Below are 23,699 nucleotides of genomic sequence, written 5' to 3'. Positions count from 1 at the left end.
GAGTTCTAACATTAGTTACTTCCTTTATTATCTGAGGCTGCATCCCATCAGGTCCAGGGGACTTATTGACCTTTTCTCTCACTAGTTTCCCTGGTTCATTTCATTCAGTAAGAGTTATGGGATTTATTTCCTTCCCTTGGTTATTTCAGAATTCACTGGAATAGAGTGGGATCACCTCTTATTTCATACTGTTCAGGGATGTACAGGTTAGGGTGGATTGGCCATCTGAAATTGTCCCACAGTGAGCACGATGTGCAGGTTAGGGTGGATTTGCCAGGCTAAATTGCCCTATACTGTCCAAGGACGCACAGGCAAGGTGACGGAGCCAATGAAATGTGGGGTTATGGGGCGAGGCTGTATCTGGGATACTCATCAGAGGGTCACTGTGGGCCTGATGGGCTGAATGGACTCTTTACACCCTGCAGTTATTCTATGATTGATTGTATTTCTTCTCTGCCCCACATTCCGGGATTCAATTTGGTGAATGTGCTGGCTCTAAGATAAGGAAATCCTTCCTCAGCTGAGGTGACTCAAGCTGTAAACTGTCAATACCTCCCAGCTGTCATTTGAGGCACTTTGCAACTGAAATATGGCCACAAAATGAAGCACTCCTTAAGATTTCCATCATTCTGCCTACATTGGGTCATATCCACGGGACCCATGTTGTCCTGGGAGTATAGCTGAAAATGTGTTGCTGGAAAAGCGCAGCAGGTTAGGCAGCATCCAGGGAACAGGAGAATCGACGTTTCGGGCATAAGCCCTTCTTGGAATGAGGCCTGGGAGTATAGCAATGTTAACACTGAGGCCTGTGCTGAACACTCACAGGGGGTCAGAGGTCAATATCAGGGCTGCTTACTTACTCACAACCTCTATCCTGCGACCCTCCGACCTGTTCACACCGACCGTGTTTCCCGCCTCACAGGAGTACACCCTCCTGTTTGTGAGTGATTCTGTACAAGGTCAGGTCTCTCTCAGATGATTCCAGAGGCTCAGTCTCCTCTCCCTGTCTCCGTTCCCACTTGTACCAGCTGGTTGGGGGGTTGCTGTCGCTGGTGCAGCTCAGGGTGACAGTGTCACCTTCGTGTATCGCACTGTCCGATGGAGAGACCGACACCTTCATGTTCCGAGGGGCATCTGACAGAAAGGGACAAGACTCTCAGTGAGAGACAGCATTACTTGAGCATCGCTCACTAAGGGAGACATTGCAAGGAGTGAAGTCACAGGAAAATCAGTCACAGATCCCACAGGTCAGATAAATGGGCAGTTTTCAGTTAAAGGGCTCAATTTATTAGGAAGAAAGAGAAAAGGAAGTTAAAACGGTTTAGGGACAGAATGCCAAAGGTCAGGGTCACAAAGGGGAGAGCGATGAGTTTCGGGAAGTACTCAAGAGGCTGAAACTGGAGGAGGTGACAGAGATAGGGAGGGACTGGAAGGACATTACAGAGACAGGTATGTGTGATAGAGGGATTTGAGAGCTAAGAATAGGAAGTTTCTAATAGATGTGTGCTGCACTGGGGATAAATGCAAGAGAGGGAGTGAGAGGAGGGTGACTGGGGAAAGGGACTCGGTGTGAGTTCAGAGACTGGGGGCAACGATGTTTTGGATAAATAGCTCTCATGCAGTGAGTCGTGACAGAGACAGGGGAGTTTACATCGGGAAAAGCTCAACCTGGGAATGTCACTCACAGAGCACCTCGATCCTGAAGCTCTTTGAAGTTTGTCTTCCAATAACATTTTCCGCTTTGCAGTAATAATCTCCAGATTCCGTTGGGGTGATGGAGCGAATGGTCAGGATGTTCCCTGTCCCCTTGTTAGCTGCTGTGTTCACATTGTCCTTATGGGGAGAAAGTGAGGTCTGCAGATGCTGGAGATCAGAGATGGAAATGTGTTGCTGGAAAAGCGCAGCAGGTCAGGCAGCATCTAGGGAACAGGAGAATCGACGTTTCGGGCATTAGCCCTTCTTCAGGAATGAAGAAGGGCTAATGCCCGAAACGTCGATTCTCCTGTTCCCTAGATGCTGCGTGACCTGCTGCGCTTTTCCAGCAACACATTTCCATCTCACATTGTCCTTATACCAGGTGTAGCGAGCTCCTGGATTACTCCTGGAGTTACAGGCCAAGGTAACCTTGTCTCCCTCCTTCACCTCTCCCTGTGGCTCATTGCGAACAATGGTAACATCTCCAGGACCATCTCCAAGAGGAATTACAGCTCGATTCAGGTCAGGGAGTGGGATAAAGCTGTGGAACATCATGGAACATTCTCCCAAATCCCCGAATAAATGCTGCCCCTGAGCACTAACATCATTTCAGAGAAAGACCACCAGAATTCCTCATATCCTGAAAGAGGCCATTCATCCCCTCTTCTCCATGCTAGAATTTCTCATTCCCAAGTGCACCCTCCTCTGTCATGCCTGACTATCCAACTGTAGTGTGGAGACCAGGGTTCTAAACACAGTGCTCCGAGTGTGGTCTGGGGCCTATTTTCTGGTTGTCCCACACCCTCTTTACTTACACTCTACATTAATGTGTTTGGGTGTAGAATCCCGGGAGCTGACAGAATTCCGTGCTGTACAGATGTAGCTACAAGATGCATCATTCCTGGTGGGTCGAACCTTAATCGTGTCGGTATTTTCTCGCAGATCACTCCGTTGTCTGTTGCACATTTTACTCCAGCTGTAGGCATGAACCGGGGGGTTGGCTTCACTTCGACACGTTAACCTGATCTCGGTCCCCTCCTTCACTGTATCCTCAGAAATAATCTCCACGTTTCTCGGTCCATCTGTGGGGAGAGACAGAGTGAGAGAGAAGTGATTCTGAGATTTCAGAATCCCTCACATATCCAGGTTCACAGGAGACAGGGGGTCTCCGAGGGGTGGGGTGGGGCAACATCAGAAAGATTACTGATCAGAAATGAAACCAAGAAAAATGACAAAAAAGAGGCAACAACACAATGTCTGAATTTACGTAGAGCCTGCTGAAGAAGATGTTGCATTGAAAAGGGTGAAACAGTAATGTGACTGCCAGTTGCTTCAACAACATCAGGAGAACAGGTCGGCTTTCCTGAATGTCTGGGAGGAAAGAAAGAGATGGAGGGGTGAAGCGAGGGAATATCTGAGCTCAGGGTCGTAGGCAGCTGATAGCAGAGCCGGTGGTGGGATTCTGGCGCTACTCTCGAGGTCAGGACTCGAGGAGGTTACAGAGACAAGGAGGGGGTGTAGGGACTGGAGGGAGTTACAGAGATAGGGAGGGGGTGTAGGGGCTGGAGAGGGTTACAGAGATTGGGAGGGGGTTTAGGGGCTGGAGGGAGTTACAGAGATAGGGAGGGGGTGTAGGGGCTGGAGGGGGTTACAGAGACAGGGAGGGGGTGTAGGGGCTGGAGGGGGTTACAGAGATAGGGAGGGGGTGTAGGGGCTGGAGGGGGTTACAGAGATAGGGAGGGGGTGTAGGGTCTGGAGGGGGTTACAGAGATAGGGAGGGTGTGTAGGGACTGGCGGGGGTTACAGAGATAGGGAGGGGCTGTAGGGGCTGGAGGGGGTTACAGAGACAGGGAGGATGTGTAGGGAATTGAGGGGGTTACAGAGATAGTGCGGGGGTGTAGGGGCTGGAGAGGGTTACAGAGATAAGCAGGGGGTCTAGGAGCTGGAGGGGGTTACAGAGATAGGGAGGGATGTAGTAGCTGGAGGGGGTTACAGAGACAGGGAGGATGTGTAGGGACTGGAGGGGGTTACAGAAATAGGGTGGGGGTGTAGGGGCTGGAGGGGGTACAGAGATAGGGAAGGGGTGTAGGGGCTGAAGGGGGTTACAGAGATAGGGAGGGGGTGTAGGGGCTGGAGGGGGTTACAGAGATAGGGAGGGGGTACAGGGAATGGAGGGGGTTACAGAGATGAGGAGGGGGTGTAGGTACTGGAGGGGGTTACAGAGATAGGGAGGGGGTGGAGGGACTGGAGGGGGTTACAGAGATGGGGAGGGGGTGATGGAGGGTTTTGAAAGCCAAGAATCGGAATTTTACAATCGAGGTGTTGCTGGACTGGGTAACGATGCAGGAGAGGGAGTGAGAGGAGGGTGATTGGGGAAAGGGAGTCGCTGTGAGTTCAGAGACCGGGGGACAGTGAAGTTTTGGATAAGTAGCTCTCATGCAGTGAGTAGTGACAGAGACAGGGGAGTTTACATTGGGAAAAGGTCAACCTGGGAATGTCACTCACAGAGCACCTCGATCCTGAAGCTCTTTGAAGTTTGTCTTCCAATAACATTTTCCGCTTTGCAGTAATAATCTCCAGATTCCGTTGGGGTGATGGAGCGAATGGTCAGGATGTTCCCTGTCCCCTTGTTAGCTGCTGTGTTCACATTGTCCTTATGGGGAGAAAGTGAGGTCTGCAGATGCTGGAGATCAGAGATGGAAATGTGTTGCTGGAAAAGCGCAGCAGGTCAGGCAGCATCTAGGGAACAGGAGAATCGACGTTTCGGGCATTAGCCCTTCTTCATTCCTGAAGAAGGGCTAATGCCCGAAACGTCGATTCTCCTGTTCCCTAGATGCTGCCTGACCTGCTGCGCTTTTCCAGCAACACATTTCCATCTCACATTGTCCTTATACCAGGTGTAGCGAGCTCCTGGATTACTCCTGGAGTTACAGGCCAAGGTAACCTTGTCTCCCTCCTTCACCTCTCCCTGTGGCTCATTGCGAACAATGGTAACATCTCCAGGACCATCTCCAAGAGGAATTACAGCTCGATTCAGGTCAGGGAGTGGGATAAAGCTGTGGAACATCATGGAACATTCTCCCAAATCCCCGAATAAATGCTGCCCCTGAGCACTAACATCATTTCAGAGAAAGACCACCAGAATTCCTCATATCCTGAAAGAGGCCATTCATCCCCTCTTCTCCATGCTAGAATTTCTCATTCCCAAGTGCACCCTCCTCTGTCATGCCTGACTATCCAACTGTAGTGTGGAGACCAGGGATCTAAACACAGTGCTCCAAGTGTGGTCTGGGGCCTATTTTCTGGTTGTCCCACACCCTCTTTACTTACACTCTACATTAATGTGTTTGGGTGTAGAATCCCGGGAGCTGACAGAATTCCGTGCTGTACAGATGTAGCTACAAGATGCATCATTCCTGGTGGGTCGAATCCTAATCGTGTCGGTATTTTCTCGCAGATCTCTCCGTTGTCTGTTGCACATTTTCCTCCAGCTGTAGGCATGAACCGGGGGGTTGGCCTCACTTCGACACGTTAACCTGATCTCGGTCCCCTCCTTCACTGTATCCTCAGAAATAATCTCCACGTTTCTCGGTCCATCTGTGGGGAGAGAGAGAGAGAAATGTGATTCCGAGATTTCAGAATCCCTCACATATCCGGGTCCACAGGAGACAGGGGGTCTCCGAGGGGTGGGGTGGGGCAACATCAGAAAGATTTCTGATCAGAAATGAAACCAAGAAAAATGACAAAAAAGAGGCAACAACACAATATCTGAATTCACGTAGCGCCTGCTGAAGAAGATGTTGCATTGAAAAGGGTGAAACAGTAATGTGACTGCCAGTTGCTTCAACAACATCAGGAGAACAGGTCGGCTTTCCTGAATGTCTGGGAGGAAAGAAAGAGATGGAGGGGTGAAGCGAGGGAATATTTGAGCTCAGGGTCGTAGGCAGCTGATAGCAGAGCCGGTGGTGGGATTCTGGCGCTACTCTCGAGGTCAGGACTCGAAGAGGTTACAGAGACAAGGAGGGGGTGTAGGGACTGGAGGGAGTTACAGAGATAGGGAGGGGGTGTAGGGGCTGGAGAGGGTTACAGAGATAGGGAGGGGGTTTAGGGGCTGGAGGGGGTTACAGAGACAGGGAGGATGTGTAGGGACTGGAGGGGGTTACAGAGATAGGGAGGGGGTGTAGGGGCTGGAGAGGGTTAAAGAGATAGGGAGGGTGTGTATGGGCTGGAGGGGGTTACAGAGACAGGGAGGATGTGTAGGGACTGGAGGGGGTTACAGAGATAGGGAGGGGGTGTAGGGGCTGGAGAGGGTTAAAGAGATAGGGAAGGGTGTGTATGGGCTGGAGGGGGTTACAGAGATAGGGAGGGGGTGTAGGGGCTGGAGGGGGTTACAGAGACAGGGAGGATGTGTAGGGACTGGAGGGGGTTACAGAGATAGGGAGGGGATGTAGGGGCTGGAGGGGGTTACAGAGATAGGGAGGGGGTGTAGGGGCTGGAGGGGGTTAAAGAGATAGGGAGGGTGTGTATGGACTGGCGGGGGTTACAGAGATAGGGAGGGGCTGTAGGGGCTGGAGGGGGTTACAGAGACAGGGAGGATGTGTAGGGAGTTGAGGGGGTTACAGAGATAGTGCGGGGGTGTAGGCGCTGGAGAGGGTTACAGAGATAAGCAGGGGGTCTAGGAGCTGGAGGGGGTTACAGAGATTGGGAGGGATGTAGTAGCTGGAGGGGGTTACAGAGACAGGGAGGATGTGTAGGGACTGGAGGGGGTTACAGAAATAGGGAGGGGGTGTAGGGGCTGGAGGGGGTTACAGAGATAGGGAAGGGGTGTAGGGTCTGGAGGGGGTTACAGAGATAGGGAGGGGTTGTAGGGGCTGGAGGGGGTTACAGAGATAGGGAGGGGTTGTAGGGGCTGGAGGGGGTTACAGAAATAGGGAGGGGGTGTAGGGGCTGGAGGGGGTTACAGAAATAGGGAGGGGGTGTAGGGGCTGGAGGGGGTTACAGAGATAGGGAAGGGGTGTAGGGGCTGGAGGGGGTTACAGAGATAGGGAAGGGGTGTAGGGGCTGGAGGGGGTTACAGAGATAGGGAGGGGGTACAGGGACTGGAGGGGGTTACAGAGATGGGGAGGGGGTGATGGAGGGTTTTGAAAGCCAAGAATGGGAATTTTACAATCGAGGTGTTGCTGGACTGGGTAACGATGCAGGAGAGGGAGTGAGAGGAGGGTGATTGGGGAAAGGGACTCGCTGTGAGTTCAGAGACCGGGGGACAGTGAAGTTTTGGATAAGTAGCTCTCATGCAGTGAGTAGTGACAGAGACCGGGGAGTTTACATTGGGAAAAGGTCAACCTGGGAATGTCACTCACAGAGCACCTCGATCCTGAAGCTCTTTGAAGTTTGTCTTCCAATAACATTTTCCGCTTTGCAGTAATAATCTCCAGATTCCGTTGGGGTGATGGAGCGAATGGTCAGGATGTTCCCTGTCCCCTTGTTAGCTGCTGTGTTCACATTGTCCTTATGGGGAGAAAGTGAGGTCTGCAGATGCTGGAGATCAGAGATGGAAATGTGTTGCTGGAAAAGCGCAGCAGGTCAGGCAGCATCTAGGGAACAGGAGAATCGACGTTTCGGGCATTAGCCCTTCTTCAGGAATGAAGAAGGGCTAATGCCCGAAATGTCGATTCTCATGTTCCCTAGATGCTGCCTGACCTGCTGCGCTTTTCCAGCAACACATTTCCATCTCACATTTTCCTTATACCAGGTGTAGCGAGCTCCTGGATTACTCCTGGAGTTACAGGCCAAGGTAACCTTGTCTCCCTCCTTCACCTCTCCCAGTGGCTCATTGCGAACAATGGTAACATCTCCAGGACCATCTCCAAGAGGAATTACAGCTCGATTCAGGTCAGGGAGTGGGATAAAGCTGTGGAACATCATGGAACATTCTCCCAAATCCCCGAATAAATGCTGCCCCTGAGCACTAACATCATTTCAGAGAAAGACCACCAGAATTCCTCATATCCTGAAAGAGGGCATTCATCCCCTCTTCTCCATGCTAGAATTTCTCATTCCCAAGTGCACCCTCCTCTGTCATGCCTGACTATCCAACTGTAGTGTGGAGACCAGGGTTCTAAACACAGTGCTCCAAGTGTGGTCTGGGGCCTATTTTCTGGTTGTCCCACACCCTCTTTACTTACACTCTACATTAATGTGTTTGGGTGTAGAATCCCAGGAGCTGACAGAATTCCGTGCTGTACAGATGTAGCTACAAGATGCATCATTCCTGGTGGGTCGAACCTTAATCGTGTCGGTATTTTCTCGCAGATCACTCCGTTGTCTGTTGCACATTTTCCTCCAGCTGTAGGTATGAACCGGGGGGTTGGCCTCACTTCGACACGTTAACCTGATCTCGGTCCCCTCCTTCACTGTATCCTCAGAAATAAGCTCCACGTTTCTCGGTCCATCTGTGGGGAGAGACAGAGTGAGAGAGAAGTGATTCTGAGATTTCAGAATCCCTCACATATCCAGGTTCACAGGAGACATGGGGTCTCCGAGGGGTGGGGTGGGGCAACATCAGAAAGATTACTGATCAGAAATGAAACCAAGAAAAATGACAAAAAAGAGGCAACAACACAATGTCTGAATTTACGTAGAGCCTGCTGAAGAAGATGTTGCATTGAAAAGGGTGAAACAGTAATGTGACTGCCAGTTGCTTCAACAACATCAGGAGAACAGGTCGGCTTTCCTGAATGTCTGGGAGGAAAGAGAGAGATGGAGGGGTGAAGCGAGGGAATATCTGAGCTCAGCGTCGGAGGCAGCCGATAGCAGAGCCGATGGTAGGATTCAGGCGCTACTCTAGAGGCCAGGACTCAAGGAGGTTACAGAGATAGAGGGGGTATAGGGACTGAGGGGCTTATAGAGATAGGGAGGGATGTCGGGGCTGTAGGGGGTTGCAGAGATAGGGAGGGGTGTAGGGGCCGGAGTGGGTTACAGAGATAGAGAGGGGGTGCAGGAGCTGGAGGATGTTACAGAGATAGGGAGGAGGCGGAGGGGATAGAGGACATTACAGAGATAGGGAAGGTGTGGAAGGGATGGAGGAGTTTACAGAGATAGGGAGGGGGTGTAGGGATTGGAGGAGGTTACAGAGATAGGGAGGAGGTGTAGGGGTTGGAGGAGGTTACAGAGATAGGGAGGGATATGAAGTGTTAGCTCAGTATAATGTGAGAGTTTGTTGGTGAGTGGGACTCTCGCACTGATGACACTCACACTGAATATCCAGTCGTATGGGATCAGATTCCTTTTCACCCACGGAGTTCCTCCCTCCAATAGTGCCCACTCCCTCAGCACTGACCCTCAGACAGTAGGGCACACCCTCAGCACTGACCCTCAGACAGTACGGCACACCCTCATCACTGACCCTCAGACAGTACGGCACTCCCTCAGCACTGACCCTCCAACAATGCGGCATTCCCTCAGCACTGACCCTCCGACAGTGCGGCACTCCCTCAGTACTGCCCCTCCGACAGTGCGGCACTCCCTCAGCACTGACCCTCCGACAGTGCGGCACTCCCTCAGCATGGACCCTCGACAATGCGGCACTCCCTCAGCACTGACCCTCCGACAGTGCCCACGCCCTCAGCACTGACCCTCCGACAGTGCGGCACTCCCTCAGCATGGACCCTCGACAATGCGGCACTCCCTCATCACTGACCCTCCGAAAGTGCCCACTCCCTCAGCACTGACCCTCCGACAGTGCGGCACTCCCTCAGCACTGACCCTCCGACAGTGCGATACTCCCTCAGCACTGATCCTCTGACAGTGCGGCACTCCCTCAGCACTGACCCTCTGACAATGCGGCACTCCCTCAGCACTGACCCTCTGACAGTGAGACACTCCCTCAGCACTGACCCTCCGACAGTGCGGCACTCCCTCAGCACTGACCCTCTGACAGTGCGACACTCCCTCAGCACTGACCCTCCGACAGTGCGGCACTCCCTCAGCACTGACCCTCTGACAGTGCGACACTCCCTCAGCACTGACCCTCCGACATTGCAGCACTCCCTCAGCACTGACCCTCTGACCCACTGACCTTTGTTCTTGTTGCACTGCCTCAGGAGGTAGTGCTTGATAATTGTTCATTTAATTAGTAACTGGGTGATTTGATGCTGGTAAATAAAAAATCCACAGGGGTGCAATGTGCCCTTGAACGGTTAACGTACAGAAGCTGTTTGACCAGGTTTGGAAATACGAGATGAATGAATTAGATTACAGTACATTACAGTGTGGAAACAGGCCCTTTGGCCCAACAAGTCCACACCGACCCGCCGAAGCGCAATCCACCCATACCCCTACATTTACCCCTGACCTAACACTACGGGCAATTTAGCATGGCCAATTCACCTGACCTGCACATCTTTGGACGGTGGGAGGAAACCGGAGCACCCGGAGGAAACCCATGCAGACACGGGGTGAACGTGCAAACTTCACACAGTCAGTCGCTTGAGGTGGGAATTGAACCCGGGTCTCAGGCGCTGTGAGGCAGCAGTGCTAACCACTGTGCCACCGTGCCACCCACGTGCCACCGTGCCGCCCCCGAATTCAGGAGCTGTGTTTCTGGGGATACTCACACTGCACTCTGATGGTGATGTTGTGTGATCTCCCTGTCCCAATGTTGTTTCTAGCCTCACACTGATAATCCCCACTGTCGTCCGTGCTGATGCTTTCAAACAGCAGTATCTGCCCGCTGACTGGCTTGTTCTGTGTGAGTCTGTACCAGCTGTACCCTGAGACTGCAGGGTCACTGCTCTGATTGGTACAGCTAATATTCACAGTGTCCCGCTCGTTCACAGACGTGAAATCTCTCTTATCGTCACCATTCACACTGTGTGAAATCTGAAAATCTCTCGGTTTATTTGAAACAGAGGTTTGTTACCAATCCAGTTAATGTTGACATGGTGGGAAATGTTTTACTGATGGTGTTGTCACTGAACTTTCCATTCGGCCCCTCTGCTCCATGCTAGGGTTTCTGTTCGAGATCAGCTTCCTCAGCACCTCATCTTCATCTCCCTCTCTCCCTCGTGTGTTTAACCAGCTTCCCCTGCACCAATGCATGGAAAGGATTCACTTCCACAGAGAGTTGTCGGAGTGAGTCCCACATGCCCTGCCCTCCAACTCCCTGTGGGAGTGAGTGTCACATTCCTCCCCTCCAACTCCCTGTGGGAGTGAGTGTCACATTCCTCCCCTCCAACTCCCTGTGGGAGTGAGTCCCACATTCCTCCCCTCTAACTCCCTGTGAGAGTGAGTCCCACATTCCTCCCCTCCAACTCCCTGTGGGAGTGAGTCCCACATTCCTCCCCTCCAACTCCCTGTGGGAGTGAGTGTCACATTCCTCCCCTCCAACTCCCTGTGGGAGTGAGTCCCACATTCCTCCCCTCCAACTCCCTGTGGGAGTGAGTCCCACATTCGCCTCTCCTCCGACTCTCTGGGTGAAGACGTTTCTCCTGAATTCCCAATGGGAGTTATTCAGGACTGTCTCTTACCGAAGGCCTTTCCTTCCGGTCGCTCCCTCCCACTGTACCGCCTCCCCTCCCCAACACACACAGAAGTAGAAATATCTTCCATCTGTCTCCCCGAGTGAAATCCTTTTAAGAATTGTAAACACCTCGATCAGGTCACCTCCTCAGACCCCTCTTCTCGAGAGAAACCTGCCTCAGTCTGTTCACAATCTCCCAATGGTTATAACCTCCAAATTGGGTACCATATTTGGAATAATGAGATAGGAACTATGGACCGTGTTTCGTGTGTGGTCTATCCAAAGGATACAGAGACTGGAACTGTGCACAGTGCTCCAACTGAGGGTCTATCTGAGGGATACGGAGACTGGAACTGTGCACGGTGCTCCGAGTGTGGGCCTGACTGAGGGATACAGAGACTGGAACTGTGCACAGTGCTCCAACTGAGGGTCTATCTGAGGGATACGGAGACTGGAACTGTGCACAGTGCTCCAACTGAGGGTCTATCTGAGGGATACGGAGACTGGAACTGTGCACAGTGCTCCAACTGAGGGTCTATCTGAGGGATACAGAGACTGGAACTGGACACAGTCCTCCAACTGAGGGTTTATCTGAGGGATACGGAGGCTGGAACTGTGCACAGTCCTCCAACTGAGGGTCTAACTGAGGGATATGGAGACTGGAACTGTGCACAGTGCTCCAACTGAGGGTCTATCTGAGGGATACGGAGACTGCAACTGTGCACGGTGCTCCGAGCGTGGGTCGAACTGAGGGATACGGAAACTGGAACTGTGCACAGTGCTCCGAGTGTGGGTCTAACTGAGGGATACAGAGACTGGAACTGTGCACGGTGCAATGAGTGTGGGTCTAACTGAGGGATACGGAGACTGTAACTGTGCACAGTGCTCCAACTGAGGGTCTATCTGAGGGATACGGAGACTGGAACTGTGCACAGTCCTCCAACTGAGGGTCTATCTGAGGGATACGGAGACTGGAACTGTGCATGGTGCTCCGAGCATGAGTCTAACTGAGGGATACGGAGACTGGAACTGTGCACAGTGCTCCGACTGAGGGTCTATCTGAGGGATACGGAGACTGGAACTGTGCACGGTGCTCCGAGCATGAGTCTAACTGAGGGATACGGAGACTGGAACTGTGCACAGTGCTCCGAGTGTGGGTCTAACTGAGGGATACGGAGACTGGAACTGTGCACAGTGCTCCGACTGAAGGTCTAACTGAGGGATAGGAAAACTGGAACTGTGCACGGTGCTCCGAGTGTGGGTCTGACTGAGGGATACAGAGACTGGAACTGTGCACGGTGCTCCGAGTGTGGGTCTGACTGAGGGATACAGAGACTGGAACTGTGCACGGTGCTCCGAAAGTGGGTCTAACTGAGGGATACAGAGACTGGAACTGTGCAGGGTGCTCCGAGTGTGGGTCTGACTGAGGGACACAGAGACTGGAATTGTGCACGGTGCTCCGAATGTGGGTCTAACTGAGGGATGTACAGTCTGGGGAGCTGTGCACAGTGCTCAGTGTGTGGGTCTGACTGAGGGATATATAGTCTGGGGCGCTGTGCACAGTGCTGTGTGTGTGGGTCAAACTTAGGGATATACAGTCTGCGGAGTTGTGCACAGTGCTGAGAGTGTGGGTCTAACTGGGGGCATTACAGTCTGTGGAGCTTGACACAGTGCTATGAGTGTAGGTCTAACTGAGGGGTATACAGTCTGGGGAGGTGAGCACAGTGCTGAGAGTGTGGGTCAAAATGGAGGATTTACAGTCTGGGGAGCTGTGCACAGTGCTACGAGTGTGGGTCTAACTGAGGGGTTTACAGTCTGGGAAGCTGGGCACAGTGCTGTGAGTGTGGATCTAACAGAGGGATATACAGTCTGGGGAGCTGTGCACAGTGCTGTGAGTGTGGTCGAACTGAGGGATATACAGTCTGGAGAGCTGTGCACAGTGCTGTGAGTGTGGTTTAACTGAGGGATATACAGTCTGGGGAACTGTGCACAGTGCTTTTACTGTGGTCTAACTGAGGGATATACAGTCTGGGGAACTGTGCTAGGTGCTGAGATTGTGGTCTAACTGAGGGATATCCACTCTGGGGAGCTGTGCACAGTGCTGTGAGTGTGGTTTAACTGAGGGATATACAGGCTGGGGAACTGTGCACAGTGCTGTGTGTGTGGGTATAACTGAGGGATTTACAGTCTGGGGAGCTGTGTACAGTGCTGTGTGTGTGGTCTAACTGAGGGATATACAGTCTGGGGAGCTGTGCACAGTGCTGTGAGTATGGGTCTAACTGAGGGATATCCTGTCTGGGGAGCTGTGCACAGTGCTGAAAGTGTGGTCTAACTGAAAGATATACAGACTGGGGAGCTGTGCACAGTGCTGTTAGTGTGGTCTAACTGAGGGATATACACTCTGGGGAGCTGTGCACAGTGCTGTGTGTGTGGTCTAACTGAGGGATATACAGACTGGAGAGCCGAGCACAGTGCTGTGAGTTTGGTGAAACTGAGGAATATACAGTATGGGGAGCTGTGCACAGTGCTGTGAGTATGGGTCTAACGTAGGGATGTACAGTCTGGAAGGTGTGCACTGTGCTGCGTGTGTGCGTATAACAGAGGGATATACAGTCTAGGGAGCTGTGCACAGTGCTGTTACTGTGGTCTTACTGAGGGATATACAGGCTGGGGAGCTCTGCACAGTGCTGTGTCTGGGTCTAACTGAGGGATATACAGTCTGGGGAGCAGTGCACAGTGCTGTGTCTGGGTCTAACTGAGGGATATACAGTCTGGGGAGATGTGCACAGTGCTGTGAGTGTGGTGTAACTGAGGGATATACAGTCTGGGGAGCTGTGCACAGTGCTGAGAGTATGGTCTAACTGAGGATATACAGTCTGGGGAGCTGTGCACAGTGCTGAGAGTGTGGTCTAACTGAGGGATATACAGTGTCGGGCGCTGTGCACAGTGCTGAGAGTCTGGTATAACTAAGGGATATACAGTCTGGGGAGCTGTGCACAGTGCTGTGACTGAGCGCAACAGAGGGATTATACAGTCTGGGGAGCTTTGTACAGTGCTGTGAGTGTGAGTCTAACTGAGGGATATACAGTCCGGGGAGCTTTGTACAGTGCTGTGAGTGTGGGTCTAACTGAGGATAGACAGTCTGGGGAGCTGTGCACCGTGCTGTGTGTGTGATCTAACTGTAGGATATACAGACTGGGGAACTGTGCACAGTGCTGTGAGTGTGGGTGTAACTGAGGGATATACAGTCTGGGGAGCTGTGCACAGTGCTGTGTGTGTGGGTGTAACTGAGGGATATACAGTCTGGGAAGCTGTGCACAGTGCTGTGTGTGTGGTCTAACTGAGGGATATCCAGTCTGGGGAGCTGTGCACAGTGCTGTGAGTGTAGTCTAATTGAGGGATATACAGTCTGGGGAGCTGTGCACAGTGCTGTGTGTGTGGGTGTAACTGAGGGATATACAGTCTGGGAAGCTGTGCAGAGTGCTGTGAGTGTAGTCTAACTGAGGGATATACAGTCTGGGGAGCTGTGCACTGTGCTGTGAGTGTAGTCTAATTGAGGGATATCCAGTCTGGGGAGCTGTGCACAGTGCTGTGAGTGTAGTCTAATTGAGGGATATACAGTCTGGGGAGCTGTGCACAGTGCTGTGTGTGTGGGTGTAACTGAGGGATATACAGTCTGGGAAGCTGTGCAGAGTGCTGTGAGTGTAGTCTAACTGAGGGATATACAGTCTGGGGAGCTGTGCACTGTGCTGTGAGTGTAGTCTAATTGAGGGATATACAGTCTGGGGAGCTGTTCACAGTGCTGTTAGTGTGGTCTAACTGAGGGATATCCAGTCTGGGGAGCTGTGCACAGTGCTGTGAGTGTAGTCTAACTGAGGGATATACAGTCTGGGGAGTTGTGCACAGTGCTGTGTGTGTGATCTAACTGAGGGATATACAGTCTGGAGAGCTGTGCACAGAGCTGTGAGTGTGGTGTAACTGAGGGATATACAGTCTGGGGAGCTGTGCACATTGCTGTGAGTGTGGGTCTAACTGAGAGATATACAGTCTGGGGAGCTGTGCGCATTGCTGTGAGTGTGGGTCTAACTGAGAGATATACAGTCTGGGGAGCTGTACGCAGTGCTGTGAGCGTGGTGTAACTGAGGAATATACAGTATGGGGAGCTGTGCACAGTGCTGTGAGTATGGGTCTAACGTAGGGATGTACAGTCTGGAAGGTGTGCACAGTGCTGTGAGTGTAGTCCAACTGAGGGATATACAGTCTGGGGAGCTGTGCTCAGTGCTGTGTGTGTGCGTATAACAGAGGGATATACAGTCTAGGGAGCTGTGCACAGTACTGTGTGTGGTCTAAGTGAGGGATATACAGGCTGGGGAGCTCTGCACAGTGCTGTGTGTGTGTCTAACTGAGGGATATATAGTCTGGGGAGCTGTGCACAGTGCTGTGTGTGGGTCTAACTGAGTGATATACATTCTGGAGAGACGTGCACAGTGCTGTGAGTGTGGTGTAACTGAGGGATATACAGTCTGGGGAGCTGTGCACAGTGATGAGAGTGTGGTCTAACTGAGGGATATACAGTGTCGGGCGCTGTGCACAGTGCTGAGAGTCTGGTATAACTGAGGGATATACAGTCTGGGGTGCTACGCACAGTGCTGTGTGTGTGAGGCCTAAGTGAGGGATATACAGTCCGGGGAGCTGTGCACAGTGCTATGACTGAGCGTAACTGAGGGATACACAGTCTGGGGAGCTTTGTACAGTGCTGTGAGTGTGGGTCTAACTGAGGATATACAATCTGGGGAGCTGTGCACCGTGCTGTGTGTGTGATCTAACTGTAGGATATACAGACTGGGGAACTGTGCACTGTGCTGTGAGTGTGGTCTAACTGAGGGATATAAAGTCTGGGGCGCTGTGCACAGTGCTGAGACTGTGGTCTAACTGAGGGATATACAGTCTGGGGCGCTGTGCACAGTGCTGAGACTGTGGTCTAACTGAGGGATATACAGTCTGGGGCGCTGTGCACAGTGCTGAGAGTGTGGTCTAACTGAGGAATATACAGTCTGGGGAGCTATGTACAGTGCTGTGTGTGTGGCCTAACTGAGGGATATCCAGTCTGGGGAGCTGTGCACAGTGCTGAGAGTGTGGTCTAACTGAAGGATATAGAGTCTGGGGAGCTGTGCACAGTGCTGTTAGTGTGGTCTAACTGAGGGATATACACTCTGGGGAGCTGTGCACAGTGCTGTGAGCCTGTGGTCTAACTGAGGGATATACAGTCTGGGGAGCTGTGCACAGTGCTGCGAGTGTGGGTCTAACTGAGGGATATACAGTCTGGGGAGCTGTGCATAGTGGTGTTAGTGTGGTCTAACTGAGGGATATACAGTCTGGGGAGCTATGCACAGTACTGTGAGTGTGGTGTAACTGAGGAATATACAGTATGGGGAGCTGTGCACATTGCTGTGAGTATGGGTCTAACGTAGGGATGTACAGTCTGGAAGGTGTGCACAGTGCTGTGAGTGTGGTCTAACTGAGGGATATACAGTCTGGGGAGCTATGTACAGTGCTGTGTGTGTGTGGCCTAACTGAGGGATATCCAGTCTGGGGAGCTGTGCACAGTGCTGAGAGTGTGGTCTAACTGAAGGATATACAGTCTGGGGAGCTGTGCACAGTGCTGTTAGTGTGGTCTAACTGAGGGATATACACTCTGGGGAGCTGTAACTTAGGGATATACAGTCTGGGGAGCTGTGCACAGTGCTGTGTGTGTGGGTGTAACTGAGGGATATACAGTCTGGGAAGCTGTGCACAGTGCTGTTAGTGTGGTCTAACTGAGGGATATACACTCTGGGGAGCTGTGCAGAGTGCTGTGAGTGTAGTCTAACTGAGGGATATACAGTCTGGGGAGCTGTGCACAGTGCTGTGAGTGTAGTCTAATTGAGGGATATACAGTCTGGGGAGCTGTGCACAGTGCTGTGTGTGTGGGTGTAACTGAGGGATATACAGTCTGGGAAGCTGTGCACAGTGCTGTTAGTGTGGTCTAACTGAGGGATATACACACTGGGGAGCTGTGCACAGTGCTGTGAGTGTAGTCTAACTGAGGGATATACAGTCTGGGGAGTTGTGCACAGTGCTGTGTGTGTGATCTAACTGAGGGATATACAGTCTGGAGAGCTGTGCACAGTGCTGTGAGTGTGGTGTAACTGAGGGATATACAGTCTGGGGAGCTGTGCACATTGCTGTGAGTGTGGGTCTAACTGAGAGATATACAGTCTGGGGAGCTGTTCACAGTGCTGTGAGTGTGGTGTAACTGAGGAATATACAGTATGAGGAGCTGTGCACATTGCTGTGAGTATGGGTCTAACGTAGGGATGTACAGTCTGGAAGGTGTGCACAGTGCTGTGAGTGTAGTTCAACTGAGAGATATACAGTCTGGGGAGCTGTGCACAGTGCTGTGTGTGTGCGTATAACAGAGGGATATACAGTCTAGGGAGCTGTGCACAGTGCTGTTACTGTGGTTTTACTGAGGGATACACAGTCTGGGGAGCTCTGCACAGTGCTGTGTGTGTGGTCTAACTGAGGGATAAACAGTCTGGGGAGATGTGCACAGTGCTGTGTGTGTGGTCTAACTGAGGGATATACAGTCTGGGGAGCTGTGCACAGTGCTGTGTGTGGGTCTAACTGAGGGATATACAGTCTGGGGAGCTGTGCACAGTGCTGAGAGTGTGGTCTAACTGAGGATATACAGTCTGGGGAGATTTGCACAGTGCTGAGAGTGTGGTCTAACTGAGGGATATACAGTGTTGGGCGCTGTGCACAGTGCTGAGAGTCTGGTATAACTGAGGGATATACAGTCTGGGGTGCTATGCACAGTGCTGTGTGTGTGTGGCCTAAGTGAGAGATATACAGTCCGGCGAACTGTGCACAGTGCTGTGTGTGTGGGTCTAACTGAGGGATATACAGTCTGGGGAGCTGTGCACCGTGCTGTGTGTGTGGTCTAACTGTAGGATATACAGACTGGGGAACTGTGCACAGTGCTGTGAGTGTGATCTAACTGAGGGATATACAGTCTGGGGCGCTGTGCACAGTGCTGAGACTGTGGTCTAACTGAGGGATATACAGTCTGGGGAGCTGTGCACAGTGCTGAGACTGTGGTCTAACTGAGGGATATACAGTCTGGGGCGCTGTGCACAGTGCTGAGACTGTGGTCTAACTGAGGGATATACAGTCTGGGGCGCAGTGCACAGTGCTGAGACTGTGGTCTAACTGAGGGATATACAGTCTGGGGAGCTGTGCACAGTGCTGAGACTGTGGTCTAACTGAGGGATATACAGTCTGGGGAGCTATGTACAGTGCTGTGTGTGTGTGGCCTAACTGAGGGATATCCAGTCCGGGGAGCTGTGCACAGTGCTGAGAGTGTGGTCTAACTGAAGGATATACAGTCTGGGGAGCTGTGCACAGTGCTGTTAGTGTGGTCTAACTGAGGGATATACACTCTGGGGAGCTTTGCACAGTGCTGTGAGCGTGTGGTCTAACTGAGGGATATACAGTCTGGGGAGCTGTGCACAGTGTTGCGAGTGTGGGTCTAACTGAGGGATATACAGTCTGGGGAGCTGTGCATCGTGCTGTTAGTTTGGTCTAACTGAGGGAAATACAGTCTGGGGAGCTGTGCACAGTACTGTGTGTGTGATCTGACTGAGGGATATACAGTCTGGGGAGCTGTGCACATTGCTGTGAGTATGGGTCTAATGTAGGGATGTACAGTCTGGAAGGTGTGCACAGTGCTGTGAGTGTGGATCTAACGGAGGGATATACAGTCTGGGGAGCTGTGCACATTGCTGTGAGTGTGGGTCTAACTGAGAGATATACAGTCTGGGGAGCTGTGCACATTGCTGTGAGTATGGGTCTAACGTAGGGATGTACAGTCTGAAAGGTGTGCACAGTGCAGTGAGTGTAGTCCAACTGAGAGATATACAGTCTGGGGAGCTGTGCACAGTGCTGTGTGTGTGGGTATAACAGAGGGATATACAGTGTCGGGAGCTGTGCACAGTGCTGTTACTGTGGTTTTACTGAGCGATACACAGTCTGGGGAGCTCTGCACAGTGCTGTGTGTGTGGTCTAACTGAGGGATATACAGTCTGGGGAGCTGTGCACAGTGCTGTGTGTGGGTCTAACTGAGGGATAAACAGTCTGGGGAGATGTGCACAGTGCTGTGTGTGGGTCTAACTGAGGGATATACAGTCTGGGGAGATGTGCACAGTGCTGTGTGTGGGTCTAACTGAGGGATATGCAGTCTGGGGAGCTGTGCACAGTGCTGTGTGTGGGTCTAACTGAGGGATAAACAGTCTGGGGAGATGTGCACAGTGCTGAGAGTGTGGCCTAACTGAGGGATATACAGTGTCGGGCGCTGTGCACAGTGCTGAGAGTCTGATATAACTGAGGGATATACAGTCTGGGGTGCCCTGCACAGTGCTGTGTGTGTGGGTCTAACTGAGGGATATACAGTCTGGGCAGCTTTGTACAGTGCTGTGTGTGTGGGTCTAACTGAGGGATATACAGTCTGGGGAGCTGTGCACAGTGCTGAGAGTGTGGTCTAACTGAAGGATATACAGTCTGGGGAGCTGTGCACAGTGCTGTTAGTGTGGTCTAACTGAGGGATATACACTCTGGGGAGCTTTGCACAGTGCTGTGAGCGTGTGGTCTAACTGAGGGATATACAGTCTGGGGAGCTGTGCACAGTGTTGCGAGTGTGGGTCGAACTGAGGGATATACAGTCTGGGGAGCTGTGCATCGTGCTGTTAGTGTGGTCTAACTGAGGGAAATACAGTCTGGGGAGCTGTGCACAGTACTGTGTGTGTGATCTGACTGAGGGATATACAGTCTGGGGAGCTGTGCACATTGCTGTGAGTATGGGTCTAATGTAGGGATGTACAGTCTGGAAGGTGTGCACAGTGCTGTGAGTGTGGATCTAACGGAGGGATATACAGTCTGGGGAGCTGTGCACATTGCTGTGAGTGTGGGTCTAACTGAGAGATATACAGTCTGGGGAGCTGTGCACATTGCTGTGAGTATGGGTCTAACGTAGGGATGTACAGTCTGAAAGGTGTGCACAGTGCAGTGAGTGTAGTCCAACTGAGAGATATACAGTCTGGGGAGCTGTGCACAGTGCTGTGTGTGTGGGTATAACAGAGGGATATACAGTGTCGGGAGCTGTGCACAGTGCTGTTACTGTGGTTTTACTGAGGGATACACAGTCTGGGGAGCTCTGCACAGTGCTGTGTGTGTGGTCTAACTGAGGGATATACAGTCTGGGGAGCTGTGCACAGTGCTGTGTGTGGGTCTAACTGAGGGATAAACAGTCTGGGGAGATGTGCACAGTGCTGTGTGTGGGTCTAACTGAGGGATATACAGTCTGGGGAGATGTGCACAGTGCTGTGTGTGGGTCTAACTGAGGGATATGCAGTCTGGGGAGCTGTGCACAGTGCTGTGTGTGGGTCTAACTGAGGGATAAACAGTCTGGGGAGATGTGCACAGTGCTGAGAGTGTGGCCTAACTGAGGGATATACAGTGTCGGGCGCTGTGCACAGTGCTGAGAGTCTGGTATAACTGAGGGATATACAGTCTGGGGTGCCCTGCACAGTGCTGTGTGTGTGGGTCTAACTGAGGGATATACAGTCTGGGCAGCTTTGTACAGTGCTGTGTGTGTGGGTCTAACTGAGGGATATACAGTCTGGGGAGCTGTGCACCGTGCTATGTGTGTGGTCTAACTGTAGGATATACAGACTGGGGAACTGTGCACAGTGCTGAGACTGTGGTCTAACTGAGGGATATACAGTCTGGGGAGCTGTGCACAGTGCTGAGACTGTGGTCTAACTGAGGGATATCCAGTCTGGGGCGCTGTGCACAGTGCTGAGATTGTGGTATAACTGAGGGATATACAGTCTGGGGCGCTGTGCACAGTGCTGAGACTGTGGTCTAACTGAGGGATATACAGTCTGGGGAGCTGTGCACAGTGCTGAGACTGTGGTCTAACTGAGGGATATACAGTGTCGGGCGCTGTGCACAGTGCAGAGAGTCTGGTATAACTGAGAGATATACAGTCTGGGGAGCTATGCACAGTGCTATGTGTGTGTGGCCTAACTGATGGGTATACAGTCGGGGGAGATGTGCACAGTGCTGTGTTTGAGCGTAACTGAGGGGTATACTGTCTGGGGAGCTGTGTACAGTGCTGTGAGTGTGGGTCTCACTGAGGATATACAGTCTGAGGAGCTGTGCACAGTGCTGTGGTGTGGTCTAACTGAGTTATATACAGACTGGGGAACTGTGCACAGTGCTGTGAGTGTGGTCTAACTGAGTTATATACAGACTGGGGAACTGTGCACAGTGCTGTGTGTGTGGGTGTAACTGAGGGATATACAGTCTGGGAAGCTGTGCACAGTGCTCCCAGTTCTCCACTTGTGCTCACCTCTCATTGTGTTGCCTTAGGCCTTCCCTCCATCTCCCTCTGGTTATCCCCATCCTGCCAGGAGTATTTCCTCACTGCCGTGTCAGGGGTACCTGAACGAGACTCAGTTCCACCAATAACCCTCCACACAGAGATCTGTGCCACTTACACTGCCCACTCAATTCAATACCCTCCGACCTGCCGCTCCCAATACTGTTCCTCGCTTCACAGAAATATTCCCCAAACTGCGAGTAGGTGATGTCTCTGATTTTCATGGTTTGACCCTGAGTGCTGGGGAGGTTAGCCCTGTCCTGATACCAGGAATACCGGGTGACGGCTTCTTGACTGTAGAGGACATGAAAGTGAACAAACAGACAGAGTGAGCCATTCACTCTGGGTCACTCTCGAGAAGGTCACACCTCAGTCACCTCAGGAGGGGTCAGGGAGAGAGGACCCGAAACATTCAGTCAGTGTTCAGCTGTAAAGAGGAGAGACAGTGGGAGGGAGGGACAGAGTGGGGGAGGGAGGGAGCGAGAGAGAGAGAAAGAGAGAGAAAGTGAGGGAGAGATGGAGAGAGAGACAGAAACCATGAGAAAGTATGAGAGAGAGAGAGAGACAGTGTGTGTGTGAGAGAGAGAGAGAAGGTGGAAAGATTTCCGGAGGGAATTCCAAAGCTCTGATCTCCCAACCATGTGAGGCACAGCCCCAGTGGTGGAACGCTGGGAATTGGGGGATACTTGAGAGTCTGGGATTGTAGAAGGTTACAGAGATAGGGAGGGGGTGTAGGGGCTGGAGGGGTTTACAGAGATAGGGAGGGAGTGTAGGGGCTGGAGGGGGTTACAGAGATAGGGAGGGGGTGTAAGGGCTGGAGGGGGTTACAGAGATAGGGAGGGGGTGTAGGGGCTGGAGGGGTTTACAGAGATAGGGAGGGGGTGTAGGGGCTGGAGGGGTTTACAGAGATAGGGAGGGAGTGTAGGGGCTGGAGGGGGTTACAGAGATAGGGAGGGGGTGTAAGGGCTGGAGGGGTTTACAGATATAGGGAGGGGGTGTTAGGGGCTGGAGGGGTTTACAGAGATAGGGAGGGGGTGAGGGGGCTGGAGGAGGTTACAGAGATAGCAAGGGGGTGTAGGGGCTGAAGGGGTTTACAGAGATAGAGAGGAGGTGTAGGGGCTAGAGATAGGGAGGGGGTGTAGGGGCTGGAGGAGGTAACAGTGATTGGGAGGGAGTGTAGGGGCTGGGTGGGGTTACAGCAATTGGGAGGGAGTGTAGGGGCTGGATGGGGTTACAGAGATAGGGAAGGGGGTGTAGGGGCTGGAGGGGGTTACAGAGATAGGGAGGGGTGTAGGGGCTGGAGGGGGTTACAGAGATAGGGAAGGGATGTAGATGCTGGATGGGATTACAGAGATAGGGTGGGGTGTGAGCACTAGAGGAGGTTACAGACATAGGGTGGGGGTGTAGGGGCTGGAGGAGGTTACAGAGATAGGGAGGGGGCGTAGGGACTGGAGGGGATTACACAGATAGAGAGGGGGTGTAGTGGCTGGTGGGGGTTACACAGATGTGGAGGGGGTGTGGGGGTTACAGAGATAGGGAGGGGGTGAAGGGGTTTGAGGGGGTTACAGAGATAGGGAGGGAGTGTAGGGGTTGGAGGGGGTTACAGAGATAGGGAGGGGGTGTAGAGACTGGAAGAGGTGGCAGAGAGAGGGAAGGTGTGTAGGGGCAGGAGGAGGTAACAGAGATAGGGATGCGCTGTAGGGGTCAAAGTAGGTTACAGAGATAGTGAGGGGTGTATGGGCTGGAGGAGGCTACAGAGATAGGTAGGAATTATTTGGAATCCCATGCAGACTAATCCTATGCTCCCCCTTGCCTCCTGTTTTGAAGATGCGGGTGTACTGCACTTGTAAGAGAGGTGAAAGCTCACAGAACAACTTGACAGCACCAAATGTTCTCAATGACCTAACAATGTAACACTTGGTCGAAAACTAGGTTAGCTGGGTTGCCGAGAATCCACAAAACAAATTCGAGTGAGGCCAATCAGTTTAAATTATACCCTGAAAA

At 52.2% G+C, this 23,699-nt stretch overlaps 1 protein-coding gene across 1 annotated transcript in view; it reads right to left on the bottom strand.

Moving 5' to 3' along the window:
- Window positions 1-916: 916 nt before the first annotated feature.
- The window catches only part of LOC148139423 (B-cell receptor CD22-like), a 139,307-nt gene continuing 116,524 nt past the window's right edge, over window positions 917-23,699 (bottom strand). The window contains exons 6-9 of the mRNA XM_087980947.1: window positions 7,881-8,147; window positions 5,026-5,292; window positions 2,511-2,777; window positions 917-1,134 (exon numbers count right to left, since the gene is read on the bottom strand). Of these exons, the coding sequence (XP_087837073.1) occupies window positions 917-1,134; window positions 2,511-2,777; window positions 5,026-5,292; window positions 7,881-8,147 (1,019 nt within the window). The remainder of the gene's footprint in view (window positions 1,135-2,510; window positions 2,778-5,025; window positions 5,293-7,880; window positions 8,148-23,699) is intronic.

Source organism: Chiloscyllium plagiosum, unplaced genomic scaffold (genome assembly GCF_037043375.1).
Source record: "Chiloscyllium plagiosum isolate Xiang-an unplaced genomic scaffold, Cpla_swu_hap1 HiC_scaffold_38, whole genome shotgun sequence".
Classification (NCBI taxonomy): Eukaryota; Metazoa; Chordata; class Chondrichthyes; order Orectolobiformes; family Hemiscylliidae; genus Chiloscyllium; species Chiloscyllium plagiosum.
The sequence above is the reverse complement of the archived record's forward strand: the minus strand, read 5'-3'. Positions and strand labels throughout refer to the sequence as shown.